The sequence below is a fragment of the Dipodomys spectabilis genome, unplaced genomic scaffold, assembly GCF_019054845.1.
Source record: "Dipodomys spectabilis isolate Male_0828 unplaced genomic scaffold, ASM1905484v1 ptg000091l, whole genome shotgun sequence".
In the NCBI taxonomy this organism is placed as follows: domain Eukaryota; kingdom Metazoa; phylum Chordata; class Mammalia; order Rodentia; family Heteromyidae; genus Dipodomys; species Dipodomys spectabilis.
In genome coordinates this window covers 2,000,956-2,024,951 of record NW_024870768.1, presented here as the reverse complement: position 1 = coordinate 2,024,951, position 23,996 = coordinate 2,000,956, and the positions used below count along the sequence as shown (strand labels likewise).

Below are 23,996 nucleotides of genomic sequence, written 5' to 3'. Positions count from 1 at the left end.
GGTTGTAAGCATTAACTGGTTAATCTGAGATCATTTACTTCAATTCACTAGCCTTTATAGTTTCCTCATGAGTCAAGGGAAGTAATAATTTCGACTTCCATAGTATTTGTGATGATTTTTAAAAATGTGTGCACCCACACAAAGTGTCCAACACAGTGTCTGGCACATTAAAATAGAAATGGCTATTAAAATAAAGAAGGAGCTGAGTTACAGTGGCTCACACCTATAATCCCAGCTACTCAGGAAGCTGGGATCTGAGTATTGCTGTTAAAAGCCAGCCCAGGCAGAAAAGGCCCTGAGACTCTGATCTCCAATTAACCACCAGAAAACCAGAAGTGGTGCTGTGGCTCAAGTGGTAGAGCACTACCTTTGCGCATGAAGATGCTCACGGACAATGCCCAGGCCCTGAGTTCAAGCCTCAGGCCTAGGGAAAAAAAAGGTATCCTGACTACTCGACATATATACTAGAATCATCTCTTGAGTTACTATAACTCATAAGTTTCACATTTTACTATTAAATGTAATGACCTACATAAAAAAAAAATCAATTGTCTAATCTAAAACCAGTCTTAGCTAATATGCTGGTCAAATTAATAACAAGCCTTACCTAAACTACTCTCTGACCCCAAATAACCTGCTGACTCATCAGTTGGTAAAGGAGAGAACCTGATTACCATAACACTAACAACCCTGAATTTCCATAGTTCACATGATTATACAGCTGCCAGTTAGGCATTCTAAGAGAGGCAAACATTTTTACTACTACGATGATGACGACAACGATGATTTTCTTGAGCTCACCACCTGGGTAGTGTCCCTGGGCTTTTTGGCTTAAGGCTAGTGTGAGGCACTTTTGATTATGTGGTAGTCAACTAGAGATGGGGGGTCTCAAAAGACTTTCCCACCCTTGCTGGCTTCAAATGGTGATCCTCAGATCTCAACACACACCCCTGCTCAGTAACTAGGTTTTCAGGCATGAGTCACCAGCACCTGGCTAATTATTTATATATGCTTTTAAATTGTCACCCAACCATTTATGGACTTGATCAACTATTTTTTATTGAGGAAGTAATGTTTCCTAAACTCAAAATTGTTCCTATAATTCATTTAGTATTTTGCACATCTTAGCCTGTTAGAGGGGTTGTAGACTAATAAAACACAGAGATCATGCTTTACATTTCTCTTTTCTTCAATGTCTCATATGGTAGATACTCAGTAACTTTTTTGACAAATGAATTACACAGTCCCAAAGACATAAATTTTACCTCAAAGAGTAGTGTTAAAAGCAAGATTCTAGTAGCCAAATTGGAGGCCTGGGGCAAGGTAGCCATCTGACTGATCCACTCTGATACAGTTTTTGTGTCACTTGTTGTCAATGGAAGAGCAGCTTTGATCAATACATCAGCAGCTTCCCACACCTGGAAAAGAAGAAAAATGGCCAAAATCAGTAAACTACAGAGTAATGAGATTTTGAGAACATTTTCAATCTTTACAAATACTCTTTCCAGCCTAATATATGCAACGAAGACAGGGAAATGATAAAATAGATACTTCAGAGATTTAATGCCAAAAAATGTAATCACCATGATAATTATACTGATTTTAGATTATAAGAATCAGCCTAAAAAAGAAGCAGCCTATATCACAAAGTCAAACACATGAACTGATAGTGGTGTTTGAACTTCAGGTTGTGCTAGAATTGCATGCTAAACACTTGGAACACTCACCAGCCTGGAAACAAATGTTTATCAAAATTCTTGGTATTACATAGTCAATATCACAAAGGCCTCAGCCACTTATTAGATCCATCAGCAATCTTTTGTTATTATCTTATTCAGAATTATCATTTAATAAAACCCACTAAAAACCTAGAACACTGAAAGATTACATGTGTCAAAATGAATATGATAACACTTTCCTTTTCCAAAAAGGTTTTATTTCTCATACAAGTATAGTAAAAAGCAAGGCATTGTTGGTTCACCTCTGTATTCAAAAATGCTTAGGAGACACAGATATAAGGATCGCAGTTTGAAGCTGGCCCCAGTAGAAAAATCTGAGATTCTTACCTCTAATTAACCAGCAAAATGCTGGACTTAAGATGTGGAAAAGCTCAAGACATCGAAAAAAGCTGAGTGGAAACTCAAGGCTCTGAGTTTAAGCCCTAATACACTGGCTTTAGGAAAAAAAAAAAAAAAAAAAAAACCACAACTTTTTTCTTCTACAGTTTTCCTTGACTTTTACAATACTGTAAATTAAAAACTTGTGAAGGACTAGGTCATGGCTAAAAGAGTAAAACACTTGCTTGACACAATGACAAGTGTAATCTCAAGTACAATAAACAGCACAACCAACAAAAAAAACCCACTTTATATAGATCAAAAGTAGGTCTTCTCCCTTAAGTTTTTCCACGGGCATTAGGTTTAAAGATTTTGTAAAAACAAAATAGTAATGATTAAAACATAGGACTAGATTAGAAACAACAAAGAAAATACAACAAAATGTTCATCAGTGGCTTTGAGGATTTATCCTAATTTCTTATCCTACTTCTGCAACTGGCATACTGTTTCTTCTAAGGGGCTTGAACTCAGGACGTGGAAACTTTCCCTCAGTTTTCTTGGTAAGGGTGAACATTCTCCCATTTGAGTTACTTTTAGCTTTTGGGTGGTTAATTAGAGATAGAATCTCTCAGACTTTCCTGCCCAGGCTGTCTTTGGACCACAATCCTCAGATCTCTATATTCTGTATAGCTAGGCACAATCAAAAATAGGACACTCAAGCTTACTCTAAGTAACTAAAACAAAAATGGTCAGAGTGTGGCTTAATTGGTAACATGCATGCTTTAGTAAGAATGAGGCTCTGAGTTGAAACCCAAGTACTGGGGAGGAAAAAGGCAACAACCAATCAAAAACAACAAATATTGTGCCATAAATATATACCATGAAGTAACTGTTATGTAGAAAGTTTTCTAACTTAGCTCAAGAGTACAATACATTTTGAACATGGAAGCAGAAGCTAGATTGCAATAAAAAAGACTGAAAGTGTAAATATAGCAACGGTTGATAGAATGCAAAAGTACTAGTTTTTCAGAAATCGGGTTGTTGATGGTAAAAAAGAAAAAAAAACACCATATGCTCCTTTCTTGTGGCCCACTGAAAGCCTACCTGATTTACTACTTGCTTCAGAATCATGTCACGATAGTCTGCTCCATTACGTTTGATGGCAGTCATGATCAGATCGCACACACGGTACACTGTGTCTGGCAGTTCATCAAGAAGGTGGAAGCAGCCTGGTAACATTGTATCTGTGAAAGTATGGAGCTCATCTTGTTCAAGTGGGTCAGCATCCTGGAACTTCTCTAGACATTTAGCTTCTTCCTCCTCTTGTTTTTCTCGAGCTTTCCTTTCCTCTTCCTCCTTCCGGCAAGCAACTTCCTGGAGTCAGGGAAGAAAGAGTGTCAGCATATTGGAGGGGTGAAGGAAGAAACATGAAGGAGACTAAGAAGGGGGTAACTCTAATACAGTGTACTAGACACAAAAATTAAAATATTAAATTGTAACTTTTTTAGGTGGGTCATGGGGTTTGAACTCTTAGCCTGGAATCTGTCTCAGCTTTGAAACTCAAGCGATTAGCACTCTTACCACTTTGACCTACAGTGCCACTTCCAGTTTTCTTTTGGTTAATTTGAGATAAGAGTCTCATGGGGGCTGGGAAGGTGGCTTAGTAGTAGAGTACATGAAGAAGCCCTGGGTTTGATTCCTTAGTACCTCATGAATAGAAAAAGCCAGAAGGGGCACTGTGGCTAAGTAAGTGGTAGCTTTCTAAGCTTTGAGAAAAAGAGGCTCAGGGATAGCGCCTATGTCCTGAGACTGGCAGCAAAAAATTTCAGACTTTCCTGCCCAGGCTGGCTTTGAACCATGATCCTTAGGTCTCAGCATCCTGAGTAGCTAGGATTACAGATTTGAGACACCCCCACCTGGCTAAATTGTAAATCTTTTGTGCAATCATTTCAAGTTTTTTTTTAATTTTGAAAAAAGGAAATTTAGAATGTGAATTAACAACAATGACAACAACAACAAAAAACCTAAAAAAAAGACAGGCACTGGTGGCTTATGCTGTAATCCTAGCTACTCAGGAAGTTGAGATCTGAGAATCACAATTCAAAGCCAGCAGGGGCACAGAAGTCCATGAGATTCTTTTTTTTTTGGGGGGTCCGGTTGTGGGGCCTAAACTCTGGGCCTGGGCGCTGTCCCTCAGCTTTTCAAAGCAAGGCTAGCGCTCTACCACTTGAGCCACAGTGCCACTTCCGGCTTTTTTCTTTTTGCTTATGTGGTGCTGAGGAATCGAACCCAGGGCCTCATGCATGCAAGGCAAGCGCGCTACCACTGAGCCACCTTCCCAGCCCGTCCATGAGATTCTTATCTCCAATTAACCTTCAGAAAAAACAAGTGCCACTGTGGCTTAGAACAACAAAGCATCAGGCTTGAATGAACCAAACGCAGGGACAGGGCCTGGACCTTGAGTTAAAGTGCCATAACTGATGGAAAAAAGTGGGGGGCAAACAAATGTAGCCAGGGATCAGTGGCTCATTCCTTTAATTCTAGTGACTCAGGAGACTGAGATCTGAGGATTATGGTTCAAAGCCCAAGGACTGGCATAAAATTAAATTAATAAATAAAAAAGAAATATCTAAATATTCTATATTATTATTGTAACTAAGTTAATCTAACAAGGCTGCAAATTACAAAGTTAATATTAAAAAAAATCAGGGGCTGGGAATGTAGCTTAGTGGTATAGTGTTTGCCCAGCATGCATGAAGCCCTGGGTTTGATTCCTTAGTACCACATGAACAGAAAAAGCCAGAAGTGGTGCCATGGCTCAAGTGGTAGAGTGCTAGCCTTGAGCAAAAGCTCAGGGGCTATACATTAAAGCAAGGAGTCTCTCAATTCCATTGTTGTAAGAAAATAGTGTACAGGTGCTGAGTTCAGGACTGGTTAAATAAATCCTATATGACATTTTATTACCAACATGTGTGGAAAGGTAACAATGAAATATTACCCTATAGCTAATGTAAGCTAATAAAAATGTATTCTAAGCAGGGAAGCTGGCTCAGGGTAGAGTACTTGTCTAGCATGCATGAAGCTCTGAGTTTAATTTCTCAGTATCACATACACATAAAAAGCCAGATGTGGTGCTGTGGATCAAGTGGAAGAGTACCAACCTTGAGTAAAAGCAGCTCCTCAGGGATAGCACCCAGGGTCAAAGCCCCAGGATGGCAAAAAAATTTATTCTACAAAATTAGAAATCATCTTCCATGAATAGTTATGCAAGCTAAGCGAAATCACATACCAAAAAGAATGCATTTGCAATTCTATCCAAAACTTTCTCAAGAAGTTGAAATTCCATCAGGGTATGACAATGAGTATAACTGAAGCCACAGAGAAGACAAGAGAAGGATGGCTCCAACACCCCAAAAATGTTTCCAGTTATCTGCAATATCCCACCATAATCCTTTTTAGATATAACCTTACTTTTGGCACTATGTTAAATTCAATAAAGTATCACTTAAAAAAGATAGCAAAAGGGGGCTGGGGAAGGTGGCTCAGTTGTAGAGTGCTTGCCTTGCATGCCTGAGGCCCTGGGTTCGATTCCTCAGCACCACATAAGCAAAAAGAAAAAAGCCAGAAGTGGCGCTGTGGCTTAAGTGGTAGAGTGCTAGCCTTGAGCTGAAGAGCTGAGGGACAGCACCCAGGCCCAGAGTTCAGGCCCCACTACCAGACTCAAAAAAAAAAAAGACAGCAAAACAAACAAACAAACCAAGTACATTCTGGGTGTTATTTGTGACAACACAGACTAATACTTCATCTGCATCTTCTAAAGTTTTGAGTTAATACTAGGTAGCTCAATTATAGACAGCATACAATAGGAACAGAGTAATTATAAAATACTATTATTAAAGTGCAAAAGCCTATAGGATGCTGCTTTCTAGTTACCTCAGGTGACTCTGCCCTTTGATCCATTGGGATATCCTGTCCCAAAGACATAGCAATTGCTCTCATCATTTGGTCCTCTTCAGACATGCTGAGATCCTAGAGAGTAATACAGAAATTCCAACAATTACACACATCTGAAACAGATAAAACTCATAGGCAACCCCAACTCACATGGCATTATTTATTTTGCAGCCAATCTTTAGACAGGGAAGGGGATATGCTCTGAATATGGCTCTCTGTAGCCAAACCCATCTAGGCTTACTTGAACATTACAGGAACAATGGGAGGAAAATCACAATGAATTGAACACAGGAAGTAATTATATAGAATAAACCATAAATTCTGAACCTCAGAAAGGCATGTCTCTTCTTTGGATTACAAGTTAATATATAAATTCAGGCTAATAGCATGCATGACTGGAGGACAGGCAGCTTCTTGTCATTACATTCTGAAGCTCTGAGAGGTTTTGTGAAAAAGGAAATATAGGTAAGTGATCATGAGTGAAATAGGAAAATGAGAAGTAGTTTATTGTAAGAAAGATCAGAGATGGAAAGGTAAGGGGGAAAATGCTATTAGTAATAAAACCAAACTGATATTATAATTCCTATGCCAACTTACCCGAACAACTCCTCCCATGATTGGAGGAGGGTGGGTTAGAAGGTATTCAGTAGCTTGCTCCATGGTGCTTGTATTCAACAGGGCCTCCATGGCATGTTCTCTTGTAAAACCCATGTCCATGAGCTACAAAAAGATTACAAGAGCTCAAGACTACAATAAAGAAATGAAAATGCATTTAAAATGAATGAAACCTTTTCTGGATGGAAACAGGAACTGAGGGTACTGTTAAGCAGTGCAGTTAGATACTATGAGTGGTCCTTTCTCTTTGGTGCTGCTACAACTATTCAAACATTAAAGCTACACATTCAGGATAGATGGTTCTAATTGAAAGACTAGCTGCTGATGTACAAGCATAAACTGGTTCCAATTTTGTAGAAAACAGTGAGGTTTTTCTTAGCAGCATAAAATGTACTTCAAAAACTAAACTAGAAAATCTACTACTTGTGAAATCATCATGAGAGATACATAAGTAAACTGTACCACAGATTTATAAGGAACTTTAGGAAAATTAATATTTAATACTAAAATAGCCAAAACTTTCTTAATGAAAGCAATTTTAAATTTTATTTAGAACTATATAAAAATTAATGGTAGAACCAAGCAACTCAAAATAGATAAGAATTATCTTTTGTAGCAAAATTATCAATGCTTTTTAAAAATACCTTGTGGATGCCGGTGGCTCATGCTTATAATCCTAGCTACTCAGGAGGCTGAGATCTGAGGAATACAGTTCAAAGCCAGCCTGGGCAGGAAAGTCCATGAGACTCTTATCTCCAATAAACCATTCAGAAAACGAAGTGGCATTGTGGCTCAAGCTGAAGAGCTAAGGGACAGCGTCCAAGTCCAGAATTCAAGCCCCACAACCGATCAAAAAATAATAATACCTTGCTTACTCCCCAGACTTATATAAACAAAATGTTATCAGTTTGTTGTTGCAATGTAGGGTGTTAAACTCAGTGCTTTGTGTATATACTCTACTACTGCCCAGTGAGACATTTATCACTTAAATAATAAGAAATGGGGCATAAATCTATAGAAGATTTGAGTAAGACTCTTGACATAAAGCCCATGCAAATATATAAAAGGAGGAAAATAAAATGCTCTTTTTGACAAGTGGCAGAAAGTTGTGTTCCTCTCTACTCCCACTTCTAATCTTCAGTTTTTAAAATGTGACTTATATATTTTAAATTGAAAGGGAACAGGTATTGAGGTGATTATGGTCTCAAAGCTGAATAAATATGAATTGGTCAGTATGCCTGCAAAGAACAAAACATCAGCAGGTGACTGAAAATATCATAATTAACACACTAAAGAGGACACAATTATATTACCTATGCATCTGAGACTATACCCTCTACATTTCCTAAGGAGAAAAAAAAAATTCAAGAGGAATCAATTTAAACTTATCTCCTGGCTAATAAAACCAAGCACTTAGTGGTATATGAACTTAGAAACTGATAAACATTATAAAGAATTATCCCTGATTTTCAGACTACAATCCCACCTGTTGTAGCTGCTGCTGATTAACTTGAGGTTCACGACGGGAGCTACCCTCTTCTTGTCCTGCATCCTCTTCTCCTCGAGACCCTTCCTTCTCTTTGCTTAGTCTCTCTCGAATCACAGGTTCTCCTCGGAGGATGTGGCATAGAATTGCTAGCATTGACTCAGCCATTCGACCACCATAGACCTTTAAGGGTTTCCGGTTCCATAGATTCTTGATGCAAGTAAAGGCTGCCTGTAAGTCATTTGAAAAACGTGTGACGAAGTAAATTAAAGACAAAGTAAACAGAAATCATAATCCTAGGCAAATACTGAGGGAAATTAGGAAAGAATATGTAACTCAATTTGAAAATGTCAACCTGAAGTATAACTTTCATACTGATACAACAGAAAATCCTCATTTGGTCTTTATACCTTTCTGTAAGCAGTCATATCTAGGACTAAGATTTGATTGCTCTTCTATAATTGTATTTCCACCTGACATGAAATGGCAATCGATTTGTACACCACCTTAATAACAATAAAATATTTTGAAAAACTGCATTTCCTTAACATGGACAAAGTAGAGCAGAAGGTATCAAATTAACAAGAAGAAATTTCTCTTTACTTTAGAATGTTGAATACTCACTTTTTGGGTTACCACAAGGAAGCGGAGGGCACTGAATTGAGGAAAGTTCTGAACCCCTCCAGGCAATTTGGCAGGCAGTGAATGTGGAGATTCAAGCACTGTGGTAGGATTCACCATCTTTTCCACAAGCATAAGCCAAGCATCTAAGAATTCACCTGTGCCATCAGGTAATTCTGAATGTTCTAATCCTTCAGCAACAGGAACCTTGCCTCCCATGGAAAGAGCCCAGTTGAAAGTTCTAAATTCATATAAGAGAAAGTAAAAATATTAATGACTCCAATAAGGAGGCTTTTCATTTAGTTCTCTACATAAGCACTACATGTCCTTTCCTTTTCCTGGTGTTATTACTGTTAATATGTCCAAGATTTACTAGCTTTCCTTTTGAAGGACCTGAAAAAAAATCCCATCAAACTAGTGAGATTCAGCCTAGAAATGTTCTGACCAAGCAAAATAAAAACAATAAACAAACAACATAAAATGACAAGTCTTAAAAACCCTTAGAAACACTTGTCATACAGGATAACCGCCACCCTCCCAAGGAAAACAGGGCACACAAGTGGCTGGGTCCCAGAACATAAAAGGACACAACCAATGATTTCTATATATTTCACTGTCATAAGACAGGGGACTTAGAAAGTTTTGAAAAGGTCTGGTACACAGAAAAGATCAAACTTCAAGAAATGTTTTCCTGTAAAGCAAATGATCCTTACTCAAAAAGAGCATTGTGACCTCCAGAGCAGAGAAATTTCTGCAGCATGAGGTGGTAAGGATACTTCCTTTCATCAAACAGCATTGGAGAAGTGAAACCAACGGAACAGATGAAGAATGTTAGCCTGTAAGAAGGGGGGGGAAGCAAAAATAAAATTAGGTAAAAAAAATCATGAGGTAGATATAAAAGCAATGAGAAATTTATGGGAAAAAAACAACGGTAACATTTAACATGCACTGAAGTGATTGGACAGACTAAAAAGCAGCTGGGTGAATAATACAGTTATAAAACTGCCAAAAATATGAAAGGTGACACTTGTCATGTAATAACAAATAAAAGGTTACTGAAACACAGTCTGACTCTAAGTGCTTTAAAATTTTCCATCATGTTCTATACTACAAGCAATCAAAACAAGTTCCTTACATATAATAGAGGTTATATATCTAGAGTAAAAAGAGATTTCCTAGCTCTCAAATTCAATATCTCACTCTTCAATTAAGTAGAATAGAAACAAATTATATTATTTTTAATGTAAATTTTCCAGGCCCAGCACCTCAAGCAGAACCTCACCTGAAGCGGGGAGTAGGTGTATATGGTGGGGGCTGCCAAGATAAGCCCTTTGTGAGAAGCTTCGTGAGTGCTGAAGCTGTTGATCGAGCAGCAGGTGTCGGTGCTGTAGTAGTACTGGCCGCATGATGGCTCCTTCTCTGGCGGACAGGAGACCCCACACAAAGTTTAACAAGGAGTCCAAACAGTTCAGCAAGTGCTCGGCCTAATCTGGAGGAAGCTGGAACCCATAAGTTAGAATAAGGCTGTATAGTATTCTCAGAGTGACTTCATGAGAACAGAAATACATGGTATTAATACTTTTATGATTGACCCATTCTCTGAACAATACACCAAAGAAACTATCTTCATATATGATAATCCAAATTAGAAGTTCCATAAGAAACAATAGCTATGTTGAAGGTAGGAGGCAGAAGTATGTTGGCAGTTAATATGTAACAAATGTGAAATACAAGTATGCCCGATTATTTGCTGACTTCCCTTTAAACATTTTTGACTAGTTTTAAATATCTGCAATGACTGTTTCTCTTGAGAAATGCTTGTGTATCATTTCTGAAAACAAACATTTTACCATACAAAAAAAGGAGGTAGGTCTAAATCAAAGATTTGGTCTTGAAAAGATATAAATGTACATAGGAACCCACTATATAAACACAACCTCCATTTGCACTCAAGTTGGAAGTTTCAGGCTCAAAAATGAGTAAGCTCTGAAGTATATAACTCTTTGGTCTTTTTTTCTATTTCATACAATTCAGGATTATTCCTAATATGAAATAGGCTAAATATAAGTTTACTGCCATGCTACAATTAGGATCTGAAAATCTAATGCATTTAAGTCAAGATGAGATTATAACCAAGATGAGATTATAACCAAACATTAGGCTTACAAGTATTTCACATGACTGCTTTCAGGTGAACAGCACAGCAGATCAAAGATGGAGAAAATAAAAGGCTCAACCACACAGAAAGAAAACATGGGCAAGACCCACAAAGGAAGTCCAAAATGCTGCAGGGTCTTAAGTCAAAAAGTGTAACAAAATAAGGATCAAGAAACTTGAACACGTTCTTAGATGGTCCATTTTACTTCAATACAGAGGTAGTAACAGACGTTTAAATTCAGAGAAAAGCATTAAAAATAAACAAATTAAAGGTAAAATGATAAGGATTTAGGATAACAAATAAAAACACTAAGAGCCATTTTGTGTTTGCTTTTAGGGGAGGCTAAAGATTCCCAGAAGCTGTCTTCATTTTCTTCTTTAGTAATAAATGTTAAAATGCAGCAACTATTAAAGAAGAAACAAAATCGGCTCCCCAAACAATGGAGTTACATTTATGGAAAAAAGATGGCAAAGAAAGATCAATGTACATATTTAATGCAATATTGTTTCCTGCCAACACTGAATAGTCTCCATAAAGTAACCAAATTAACTTTAATAAAACATGCATGAAGCTATGTTACTGGCCCCACTACATTCACAGATAAAGTATCTAGGAAAGTAACCAGTTAATTACGACAGTTTAGTAACACAAAAGCAAAGTGAAAAGTTGTTTAATAGAAGATGTTACATCATCTATCATGCTGCATACAAGTAAAAGGGAACTAAGAAGTATATAGTGGATTTAGCATTAAATGGAATGGTAGCAGCATAAGCCATAATGCAATAGTCAATGAGTGAGCATAAAGGAAGGAATTAAAGAAGTGAAGGTAACATGGCTCTCAGGAAGGAATTCTCTCATTTCTGTATCCCTAACAGCTAGTACAGAGCCTGTCAAATAGTAAGGACTCAACAAAATACATGTGAAGTGAGTCACAGGAAGTTTTGTTTTTGATTTTTGTTTAAACCATGAAACAATACAGTCTTTCCAACTCAATTTGTTTGAAGACTGGTTAAAGGCTCTGAAAGCCAGAAAAGGGAATAGAAAGTAGAGAATCACTCACCTGACAACAAAGGCTTGATTTGCTTAATTCTGGCAGCCATGGCTGGGGTGATTTTAGATTTGCCCTTAGAGTCTGAAGTAGTTGGTTCATCTGTTTCCATGGGAGCCAATGTGTCACCATCTAGCCCAATGCCTTCCAATAAGCCCTGGGTAGAAGCATCCATACTTCCAGCTGTTCCATCCTGTTCCCCATCTGAAGATATAAGATGACAGCAATAAAACCATGCAGAGCCAGCACTTACCTAGTTCCTTGTTCTGAAGTTCCAAGAAAGAGCTATCTATATGGTGCCTTTACATTCCAATGTCTTTCTAAATTGGAAGAAAGAAAAACCACAACCAAAAAACTGTACAGCCATGTTTGTTTTGTTGTTTGTTCGAAGCACTACTAATTGTTGATATCTCCAAATAAAAGCCTATGACTATTCAACCCAAAGGAGTACCATTCACATCGGTTGTAACACATATGACACCTGATGATACTAAATATAGAATATGACTAAATATTGCAGGTGGGCAGTGTGCCATGCCAGTACTGGGGATTGTACTCAGGACTTCAGGTTTTCTTTCACTAAGCTTTTTCACTTGTGTCTAGGACTCACACACTCAAGATAACAGGAGATAAGGTTAATCGTAGATAAGAAAGTTAAGAGTGGGCTGGGAAGGTGGCTCAGTGGTAGAGCTCTTGCCTTGCATGCCTGAGGCCCTAGGTTCGATTCCTCAGCACCACATAAGCAAAAAGATAAAAGGAGGAAGTGGTGCTGTGGCTCCAGTGGTAGAGTGCTACCCTTGAGCTGAGGGACAGCGCCCAGGCCCAGAGTTCAGGCCCCACGACCGGACCAAAAAGAAAAAAAAAAAAAGGGCTGGGAAGTTGGCTCAGTGGTAGAGCACTTGCCTTGCATGCTCGAGGCCCTGGGTTCGATTCCTCAGCACCACATAAGCAAAAAGAAAAAAGCCGGAAGTGGCGCTGTGGCTCAAGTGGTAGAGTGCTAGCTTTGAACTGAAGAACTGAGGGACAGTGCCCAGGCCCAGAGTTCAAAAAAAGAAAAAAAAAAGAAAAGAAAAGAAAAGAAAGTTAAGAGTTTCACACAATTTTCTGCTCTGGTCCTGCTGGCTTCATACCCTGATCCTCAGATCTTAAGCTTTCTGAGGAGTGAAGACAACAAATGTAAGGTATTGGTACACTGTTAACACCAAATAGTTGTTTCCTAGAATTTGGTGGCTCACATCTACTTGGTGTGAGCTTTTATACTTAAGTTTTCACTAAACCCTGAAATACAACACAGGAGAAAAATTTCTGGAAATATTGTGTGCATTCATTTTAGGCTTATTGTTTTGGTGTGAAAGAATTGTGTAATGATTTCTGCTTATTGAACTTTGGAAATTGTATTGCTACATAAAAATAAAATTTTCTAGTTGGACACCAGTGGGTCATGCCTATAATCCTAGCTGCTCAGGAGGCTGAGATCTGAGAACCATGCATAATTTGAAGCCAGACTAGTAAGGCAACTGTGAAACTCTCCTCCTATTAACCACCCGAAAAGCTGAAACTGAAGGTTTGACTTAAGTCGCAGAGCACTAGCCTAGAGCTTAAAAGTTCAGGGAGAGCCAAAGGCCAGGCCCTGAGTTGAATCACTAGTACAAGTATAATAAATACATTTTCTACACTGGTGCTCTACCACTTGAACCTCATGTCCAGCCTTATAATATATTCTAAAGCAGAACTGATCCAAACATATAATTCTGACTTTTATAGTAGAAATGCTAAAAAAAAATAGAGGGACAGACAATGTGGCTTAGTGGTAGAGTGCTTTGCTTAGCATGCATGAGGCCCTAGGTTCAATTCCTCTGTACCACATAAGCAGAAAAACCTGAAAGTGGCACTGTGGTTCGAGTGGTAGAGCACTAGCCTTGAGCATAGAGAGGCTCAGGGAAAGAACCATGGCCCTAAGTTCAAGCCCAGGACCAGCAAAAAAAAAAAAAGTAAGGAAAGGAGGGTGAAGTAGACATCTATAATCCAGGACATTTGGAAGGCAGAGAACAGGAGAACTGAGGTTCTAGGGACTAAACTGGGCCAAAATCTGAGGAATCTTTATCTCATCCAATTAAAAAAAATTAAAAAATGAGTTGGATGCAATAATCATCTATCATGCCAGGTATGTAGAGTCCAGGCTGGCCCTAAATATAACCATGAGGCCAAAATTATAGCAGAAAGGTATGGGTTGAGTATAGAATAAATGCATAGAAAGCCCAAGGAGCTATTTAAAAGCTCTCATACTATAAACTTGTGGTTGCAAAAGTAGCATACTGTTTAATCCAGGATGATCAAAATAGTTATTTTAGAATGTCAAAAGAACCCAAAAAAACCCCAAACAGGAAGCTGGTGGCTCATGCCTATAATCCTAGATACTCAGGAGGCTGATATCTGAGGATCACAGTTCAAAGCCAGCCCAGAAAGGATAGTCCATGAGTTCCTCACCTCCAACAAACTACTCAGAAAAAGCTGGAAGTGGCACTGTGGCTCAAGTGGTAGAGTACTAGCCTTGAACAAAAGAAGCTCAAGGACAGTACCCAGGACCAGAGGACAAGCAACTCCCCACCCCCCGCCCAAAAAAAAAAAAAAAAAAAAAAGAAGAGAAAAGAAAAATTGAGATTTCATACTATAAAACAAAATTACACCAGGCCTTTTGACAAGTATTATTTAGGTACCAATTTTATATTTACATAATACTATGAACAAACATTCATTTTTCAAATTTGTGCATGAGTAGCTAAAGAGAATGATCAATTCTTAAATCTTTATATGGGAAAGATTTAAGCATCATCATCACAAATTCTAAACATTAAATTTGGTTATGGAAATACGTGTCTTATGCTTTCTGATATAAATACTAAATTTTACTATATGTATATTTCCAAGTAGATCTGACAAAAATAACTGAAACTAGTGAAACTGGTTATAAAATATAAATATAACTAAGTGAAATCAGTGAAACTGAGGACTACTAATTGCGAACAGCTTACTAAATTCTAATAAGCCTGTAGCGCCACAGGGATAGCATTTAAAACAAGTAATGACTCAAATTTTAGTTTCTTAGAGTTACCTGATTTTTTTCCGCCCTGGCTCGTACCTGCCTTCTCATCCTTTGGAACTAGTTTCTGCATGTCAGCCTGGCCAAATTCACACCCAGATGGTAGACTAAAAAAGAAAAAGAAAAGTAAAAGTACATAACACCACCACTACAAGAACAAAAATTCCCTGAAGGCTCACTCCTCACACTGTGCATAGTTTGACTTACATGGTCAATATAATTCCTATGATAGTAGTTAACCAAGTTTTTAGTTCTATATAACTTTTTGGTACAAACATCTAATTATAAACACTATGCTGATATAACATGCCTGGGATTATCAAATCAAGGATGCAACAGTATGTTAGTTTGGCACTTAATTCACTAAGGTGGTTAAGAGCAATTACTAAGTTGTAAGAACAAACCTCCAACTCTCTACTATGCCCTAACATTCCCCTCACCAAAACAATTATCCAGGATTACTAAATTTCTGCCAGAAAAGCAAATGGAGACATTAAGAGAAATTATTTCTCTTACCTGTTTGGAGTACATAGAGAGAGAAGAACAGTGCTTTCCCAAACTAGAGAACAGTATAGCTGGCTCAACTTGCTGAGAACACTTAAACCCAACTGAGAGCCCCACTGATTTACGGAAATTGAACGAATTTCACTCTGCAATCAAAGAAGAAAGAATTTCACATTTGAGGTGTTCTCCGAAGTTCTATGAAAATTTTTTGAATAAGAACTGGTGGTTCAAGTTTGTAATCTTAGCTATTCAGGAGGCTGAGGTCTGAGGATCCATGTTTAAAAATAGTCTAGGCAAGAAAATTTGAGAATCTTATGTCCCATTAACCACTAAAATGCTGCCAAGTGGAGTTGTGGATGGTAGAGTGATCAGCTCCGAGGCCCTGAGGTAAAACCTTAGTACTGGCAGACACGCTTTAATAAATTTTGAGGTGTTTTCAGAATGATAAGGGATAGTATTTTATTCTTACAGAGTTGTCCACAGTTAAGATCATAGCACCAAAAGATAATTGTCTTAGAATACTTACAAGAGTCTAATGGGCCTCCTCATTATTAATACATGTTCAGGGAGAAGAGGAGAGTACTAGTGTACTGCATTTGCTAGGGAGGTGGTTCTACAGCCTAAACCAATAAAAAAAATTCAATAATGTGTCCCAATTTTGCCTGCAGAAGTCAGGCAAAAATTCTAGAGCAAGATCTATTGGTATTTCCTGAGTAGTCTGTATGACAGACAGCTGGGCACTTCTTGGCCCTGAAATAAAATCCTTCCAATTTCTGCTTTCTGTGTAGCTATGCTTATAAGCTTAAGTAACCACCATGCCTATTTCTTACTGCATTTTGTAACATTTTCAGATAGATATCACAGGTCACTGACTTTCTCAAAGAAAACAGTATTCCTCGTTCATTAACTACTATATTCTAAAATTTGGGGTTGTGATACAAATAGTATTTTGCTCCACTTGTTTCAGAAAGGTATAGCCCTAATTATAAATACCCAAGCATTATTATATAATTTAATCCTCCAGTTTATCACTGTCTTTTTGACTTCTGATCTGACTGATCCATTAACTAGAAAAGAATACACATATTGTTCAATACAAGCTGATGAGCTGGAATACCTTTAGAATCAATTACTCAAGAAATAAAGGTAATGAAACTGAGCATATACACCGAGTTCCTTAATCTTATTCAGCTAGGAAAACACTACACTGATTAAACCATGGCCCCAAAATGCTTTCTTCATGAAACACAGAGAAATATAGGGTTTGAAAATTAGACATACTTAAAAATCTGCTAATTATGACTGATTTACAGTTCTGTGATGAAATGTCCTATGGCAACTCATTATCATGTGCACATGACCTTGTAGAAAGACTAGAGATTACAAAATCTGATGGATATCAAATTGTGGTTTGCATTGATAAAACGGGGTGAGCACAAATCCTAGTGAGCCTCTATTGATGACACTGACAAAATCTATGCCTATCTTTGAAGAGGGTCCAATTTACATGATAAATAGAACTTTTTTGAGCTGCCCAGAAACAACCAGGTGTATGCTCTAGGCATTTCATTATTTTGAAACCAAGGTATTTGGTCCAAATAGCCAACTTACCTGTCCAACTCTGCAAGTATGAACAAACATCATGATATAAGCATGAGCAGCAGTGAGTGCATGCAGGAGAGGTGTGGCCTGAGCTGAGAGTGTAGCATCAGCAACATTGCCAGCACATGCCAGTTCTCGTAACAATACGGAGCCACCAGGGGATTCAATGGGGCGGTGTAAGGGTTCCAAGGAGGAAAGGATGGAGTCCAATTGGAGGAGCCCTTCCTGAAGGACTTTGGGTTCATGTGATAGTGTCTGAAACAAGAATAATAAATAATATCAATATATAGTGAATTTCATTATGGATTATGAATTTCATGGTCAAAATGGGATGACTATTAAGTAAAATCTCCCAAATTGCAGACATAACCATATTTCTCACCTTTCAAATGGCAGAAACAAAATATGAACCCAAGTACATTACACCTCAATGCTTTTTGCTACAGCAACATACTACATTCATAACATTAAAAATCTTGTGAGGGCCAAACAAGAATGTGACAGTAATATGATATATTAATTATAAATTTTGCTCAACAAAGAGTAATGTTAAGAAAGGTTCTAAAGTATGGAAGCAAATAACCATCACAATGTTATTTTCTTCCTGAAGAAAGGTAATTACAAGAGATGATTTAAACGGAAAGATTATGTATTTCTTCTTGAGGCTGGATAATTATGTGACAATAAAACACTACAATGATGGGGAAATTATGTGCTTTTTAATGGCTTCCCATCAGAGTATTTTAGAGGTAAACATGCCCATGTCTTTCCCTTACTCGCTTACAAACTGCACTGAACATTTGCAATGAGTAAAACAAAAATGAGTTAATATTAAAAAAAAATAGCTAAAAGTTTATAAGCAACGAGAATTTCCATTTTTGGCAGAAATTATCACTGCACAAACACCTAAGAAAGGAGGTTCAAGATTTAATGTATTTATTATCAAACCCCCAAAATTTTATGGAAGATGAGAGTACAGAAATAAAAAAGATGGTGTTGGGAAGGTGACTCAAGTGGTAGATTGCCAGCCTTGAGCAAAAGCAGCTCAGAGACAGCATCTAGGCCTTGAGTTCAAGCCCCAGGACCGGCGGAAAGGGAAAGGGAAGGGGAAAGGGAAAGGAAAGAAGCCGGGAGCTGATGGCTTATGCATGTAATCCTAGCTACTAAAAAGGCTGAGATCTGAGGATTGGGGCTCAAAGCCAGCCCAGGCAGGAAAGTCGATGAGATTCTTAACTCCAATAAACCACTGGAAAATCAGAAGTGGCACTGTGGCTCAAGCGGTAGAGCGCTCACCTTGAGTTGAAGAGCGCAGGGACAGCGCCCAAGCCCAGAGTTCAAGCCCCCGACCGACAAAAGAGAGAAGGGGGGGAGAGGGAGAGGGAGAGACAGAGTGGGAGGAAGGGAGGGAGATTTCTCAGCTGGGTACCAGTGGCTCATGCCTGTAATCCTAGCTACTCAGGAGGCTGAGATCTCAGGATTGTGGTTCAAAGGCAGCCCAGACAGTAAAGTCTGTGAGACTCTAGCTTCAATTAATCACAGAAAAAGCCAAAATTATCACTACGGCTCAAAGTACAGAGCACCAGCTTTGAGCAAACGGCTCAGGGACATGCCTAGACCCAGAGTTCAAGCCACAAGACTGGGGGAAAATTCTCTAAAATTCAGCCAGGTGCTCACCCCTGTAATCCTGGCTACTCAGGAGACTGAGAACTAAGGACTGAGGTTCAAAGCCAGCCTGGGCAGGAAAGTCTATGAGACACTTATCTCCAATGAACCACCAGAAAACCAGATGTGGCACTGTGGCTCAAGCGGTAGAGTGTTCCCCTTGTGCTGAAGAGCACAGGGACAGTGCCCAGGCCGAGTTCAAGCCCCATGACCGGAAAAAAAATTCTCTAAAATTCATACACATTCTTAAGAGGTCCCACATACCCCTAATCAACTGTGTGGGAGGATAAAGGGATCAAATTGACAACTCAAATTTCCCAGTTTCCAACCTTTCCATAAACATAAAATGATATTTTAAAACTGAAAACCCAGGGGCTGGGAAGGTGGCTCAGTGGTAGAGCGCTTGCCCTGCATTCCTGACGCCCTGGGTTCGATTCCTCAGCACCACATAAGCAAAAAAAACAAAAAAACAAACAAAAAAAACTGAAAACCTGGCATAGAAGATTTACAGAATAGGGCTGGGAAGGTGGCTCAGTGGTAGAGCGCTTGCCTTGCACGCATGAGGCCCTGCGTTCGATTCCTCAGCACCACATAAGCAAAAAGATAAAAGCTGGAAGTGGCGCTATGGCTCAAGTGGTAGAGTGCTAGCCTTGAGCTGAAGAGCTGAGGGACAGCACCCAGGCCCAGAGCTCAGGCACCATGACCGGACCACCCCCCCCCCCCCCCCCCGCCAAAAAAAAAAATTTACAGAATAGGATAGCACTCAGAAACAAAACTTTACATTTATAGTCAAAATACTTTTCACAATGATAACAAGATAATTTAAATAGAGAAAGGACATTCTTTTCAATAAATAATGATGCAAAATCTAGACATTCATAAATAAAAGAATGAAACTGAATGTTTCTTTATACTGCATAAAAGTAAACCAAATGGGGCTGGGAAGGTTGCTCAGTGGTAGAGTGCATGCTTTGCATGCATGAGGCCCTTGGTTCGATTCCTCAGCACCACATGAGCAGAAAAAGCTGGAAGTGGGGCTGAAGCTCAAGTGGTAGAGTGCTAGTCTACAGCTGAAGAGCTGAGGGACAGCGCCCAGGCCCAGAATTGAGGCCCCCACAACTGACAAAAGAAAAATAAAAAAATAAAAAAATAAATAAAAGTAAACCAAATGATAAAACTCCTAAAATAAATCATAGTGGTAAAGCTTCATGACACTAATTTAAGCAACAATATTTTACATACAAAACCAAAACTACATGTTAACACCAAAAAATTTGTTTGGCAAAGGACAATTTCAACAGAATGTAAAGGCAAATTGCAGAATGCAAATATCTGCAAATCATTTACCTACTAAAGGATTAATATTCAATATACACAAAGAGTTCCAAGAACACAACAAAACCTGAATAAAAACAGCAAAGGATGTAAAGTCACTTCTCCAAAGATACATACATGGGCAACAAGCGAGCACATGAAAATACTTCACATCACTAACCACCAAGGAAATAAAAGTCAAAATGCAAGTAACATACCACTGCATATTCATTAGGAAGGCTATTGTACAAAAAAAACCCACAAAAAACAAAAAACAAAAAAACCAGAAAACAGGAATAGGGTCAAATGAATTTCAATTTGAATTCTTGGATACTGTTGGCAAGAATAGAAAATGATGCAGTTTGTGCAGAATAGCAGTATGAAGTTTCATCAAAATATTAAACATGAAATAAAATTTATTCCAGATATTTCATTTCTAGTTTCATATATATCCATAAGAATTAAAAGCAGAGCCTTGAAGACATATTTGTGAAGTCAATTTCCCAGGAGATTTATATTCACCATAGCCAAACGATAAAAACAATTGTAAGGGTACATTGACAAATTAATGGATAAATAAAATGTGGTATACTCATTATTAAAATATAACTTAGCCTTAAAAGAAACATCTAACATGTTACCAAAAGAATAACCTCTGAAGTGAATAGAAAAATCTCATACGTCATACCATTTCATTTACATGATATAACTAGAATAACTCAAATTTAGTAACAAAAAGAATGGTAGCTGCACCCAGCGCTGGGGAAAAGGATCAATGAATAGTAGTTGTATCAGTGAATAGTAGTTTCAGTTTAGATGAAGTATTTTCAGGGAATCGTTACACCACAAAGTGGATAACACTGAAATTTATACTTGCACAGGGATAAGATGGTAAATTTCCTACTATATGTAGTTTGTTATTATCAAAAACAAAATAAAGGACTCCTGTTTTTGGCCAAATTTAAGCAATGCACTATAGGTCAACTATACTGAAAACTCATGCCTAAAACAAAGATAGAGGAAAAACATGTTACTTAATATAGTAGAACATGTTAGGAAAGGAATAACAAAGCAGAATGACATACTACTGAAATCATTATTAGAAGTATGCTTTCTTGTTCAGTGCTAGTGTCTCATGCCTGTAATCCTAGCTACTCAGGAGGCTGAGATCTGAGGATTGTGGTTCAAAGCCAGCCTGGGCAGGAAAGTCCCTGACACTCTCATCTCCAATTAACCACCAGAAAACCAGAAGTAGTACTGTGGCTAATATGTAGAGCGCTTGCCTTGAGCTGAAGAGCTCTGGGACAGCACCCAGGCCTAGATTTCAAGCCCTATAACCCACAAAAAAAGTATGTTTTCTCCTCCTATGGAGAAAGCAAAATGGTATTAGATCTATATACTAAACATGGAACAGTAACAACAACAATTAAAAAAAAAACCCTTTCATTTTTCAATGAGAAATAATGTGACATATATTGTACATATATGAATATTAATATTTTGGCCATATGCTTCTTACCAAAATGGATTTGCAGACACCTGCAACAGCTTGACAGGCAGCAGATGTAGGAAAGTCAATAGGCAGGTTGGGAAGACCCAAAATGGTAACCAAAGGCAAGAGACCTTTCTGATTCACAAATTCTTGACAGTGGTCATCTGTTGTATTGTTGCTCAGAATAGATTCCACAAATTTCATCTAGGTAATGAAAAAAATATTTTAAGAAAAAGTCAGAGGGCTCCACTTGGACTAAAAGGACAGTTAAGATGGTCACAATATCATGTTTTCTAAAATACCAAAACTTATACTAAACGGTGATAGATGCATAGTACATAGCCTAAACCACCAAGAAATTAAGAATTAGAACTTCTTCCCGTCTACCATTTCAACTATACCAGGATATAATTTTAGAGGAAAGTGAAGTATAGCTCAGAGCCACACAATAAATCAGATTCAGGACTACTCCTACTCCCACTTCTTGGTGACACTGGGGTTTGAGTCAGGGCCTTGCATTTGCCAGGAAGGCACTCTATCACTTGAGCCACTCCCCAGCCCTTTTTTTACTATTTTCAGAGCGTTCATTTTTCCTAGACCAGTTATGAACTGCATTTTACCTATGTGTCCTTGTAGCTGGGATCACAGATTTGCACACCGTGCATGCCCAGCATGTTTGCTGGGATGGAAGTGTCATTAACATTTTGTCTAGTATGTCCTTGAACTGTGATCCTCCTGATCTTTGTCTTCATAGAAGCTAGGATTACAGTCAAAATTCACCACAACAAGACCCAAATTTCTTATTTTTGCTTATTTACTAGTTATGTACGCCTCCGCGTATACCATAGCTACTTCCCCCTGAAAGAGTGGTTTGAAGCAAACAAAGCAATCATTTTAAAAGAAAGAAAAATGTGGGCAACAACACATAGGCACAAAAGAAACGTCTCTAGGAGTGTTGAAAGTGCTTGATATCCTAGAATAATGTTAATTGGGTTTTTCCTTATTGCTAAATAATTCTAGAAAAGTTCAAATACTTTGCATTTTCCTGTAATATACTTAGGAAGCTAAAAGAAAAGGACACATTGACTGGGAAAGAGAGAAGTTAATGAGAAAAAATATATGCTGTATACATTCAGAACATGTAATAAAGGAATAATGGTATTAAGAAAGCCCACTCTATGTCCTTTTGGATTCCAATGGGCAGAGAATGAACAGAAAATGAACAGAAAATGGAGAATCAAACTAGGCTGGGGATCAGGGTAATTTTTTTTAAAAGAAACTAGTCTACTAGAATAAAAACATAAGTTTCCAGATTTGTAAATCATTCCCCTCTGGATTTTAAGGGACAAAATAGAAAACTATTGAATTCTTTGATGATCCCACACCTGTTCTAGGGAAACATACACGTTTATTTAATTTGCCCTACAATGAATCTTACCACATTAAGGATGTAATCCATGAGGGGAATAGGAATACGTTCCTCTGTACCAACAACCCTGTTAAGGGAGAAAAGAGTGAGTTACACAGAAATTCACAATACCAGTGCAAGAGAAAAAAGTGAGGAAATGGATATAGTAAGAATATAGGCCTTTTTATAAGACTCCAAGTTTTAGACTCATACCACATGGAGAAAATAGTTGAAATTTATCTTGAACCTAGCCTGAATAGAATTGAAAGAAAGGGGGAAAACCAAGCCTTTAAAAGTACAGGATTTAACTAGGAGAGTACAAGGAAAGGAGTGACACTGTCCAAAAAGAGATGTACTCTTTTACGTAACAGTAACACCTTCTGAACATACCTTTATAATAAAAATTTTTTTAAAGTACAGGATTTTTACATATCACAAGTGACATTATCATCTAAGAATAGGAAAACTACCATTAGAGGAATGCATATTAAAAATTAAGTATTAGTAACTTCAACAAAAAGGATCTAGTAAAACAAACTCAAAACACTTTATGTTGTATCAAGTTTAGTTACAGATAACAGGAAGAGAAATTAATTTTGTTCAAATACATGCATAGGTTGATAAATTATGCTAAATAGTCAATGCTGATAAAAGGTGAAAGATTTGCTCCAGACCTCCTTCCCTAACAATCTATACTTGCAGCCTAACAACATCATTTCTTCTGCATTTTTAGATGCTTCAATCCATGAGGGGAATAGGAATAAGAGGTTATAATAATGCTGTAGCTGCAGAAAATGCAGTCTTAGATTAAAAGCTGTAACTTGGTTTTTTGCCATCAAAGTAATGGCAGGATGGGGGAAGGACACTTAAATAGTATACTTAAATGAAATCTTGTTTTCTTTCTATCTTGTATCTTTGAGGTACAAAAATGTACTGGGAAGATAAGCTCCAGGAAAGAATGAAGTATTTTAGAAA

At 37.9% G+C, this 23,996-nt stretch overlaps 1 protein-coding gene across 9 annotated transcripts in view; it reads right to left on the bottom strand.

Annotated features, from left to right (window-relative positions):
• Positions 1 to 23,996, bottom strand: part of Huwe1 (HECT, UBA and WWE domain containing E3 ubiquitin protein ligase 1) — a 169,090-nt gene that overhangs the window by 59,482 nt on the left and 85,612 nt on the right. For all 9 annotated transcript variants that reach the window (XM_042684866.1, XM_042684873.1, XM_042684865.1 and 6 more), the window contains 14 exons: positions 23,052 to 23,109; positions 21,641 to 21,817; positions 17,155 to 17,400; positions 15,556 to 15,689; positions 15,052 to 15,146; positions 11,952 to 12,143; positions 10,016 to 10,232; positions 9,447 to 9,569; positions 8,737 to 8,974; positions 8,113 to 8,343; positions 6,609 to 6,731; positions 5,991 to 6,086; positions 3,162 to 3,431; positions 1,266 to 1,418 (listed from right to left, as the gene is read on the bottom strand). In XM_042684866.1, the coding sequence (XP_042540800.1) occupies positions 1,266 to 1,418; positions 3,162 to 3,431; positions 5,991 to 6,086; positions 6,609 to 6,731; positions 8,113 to 8,343; positions 8,737 to 8,974; positions 9,447 to 9,569; positions 10,016 to 10,232; positions 11,952 to 12,143; positions 15,052 to 15,146; positions 15,556 to 15,689; positions 17,155 to 17,400; positions 21,641 to 21,817; positions 23,052 to 23,109 (2,353 nt within the window). The remainder of the gene's footprint in view (positions 1 to 1,265; positions 1,419 to 3,161; positions 3,432 to 5,990; positions 6,087 to 6,608; positions 6,732 to 8,112; positions 8,344 to 8,736; positions 8,975 to 9,446; positions 9,570 to 10,015; positions 10,233 to 11,951; positions 12,144 to 15,051; positions 15,147 to 15,555; positions 15,690 to 17,154; positions 17,401 to 21,640; positions 21,818 to 23,051; positions 23,110 to 23,996) is intronic.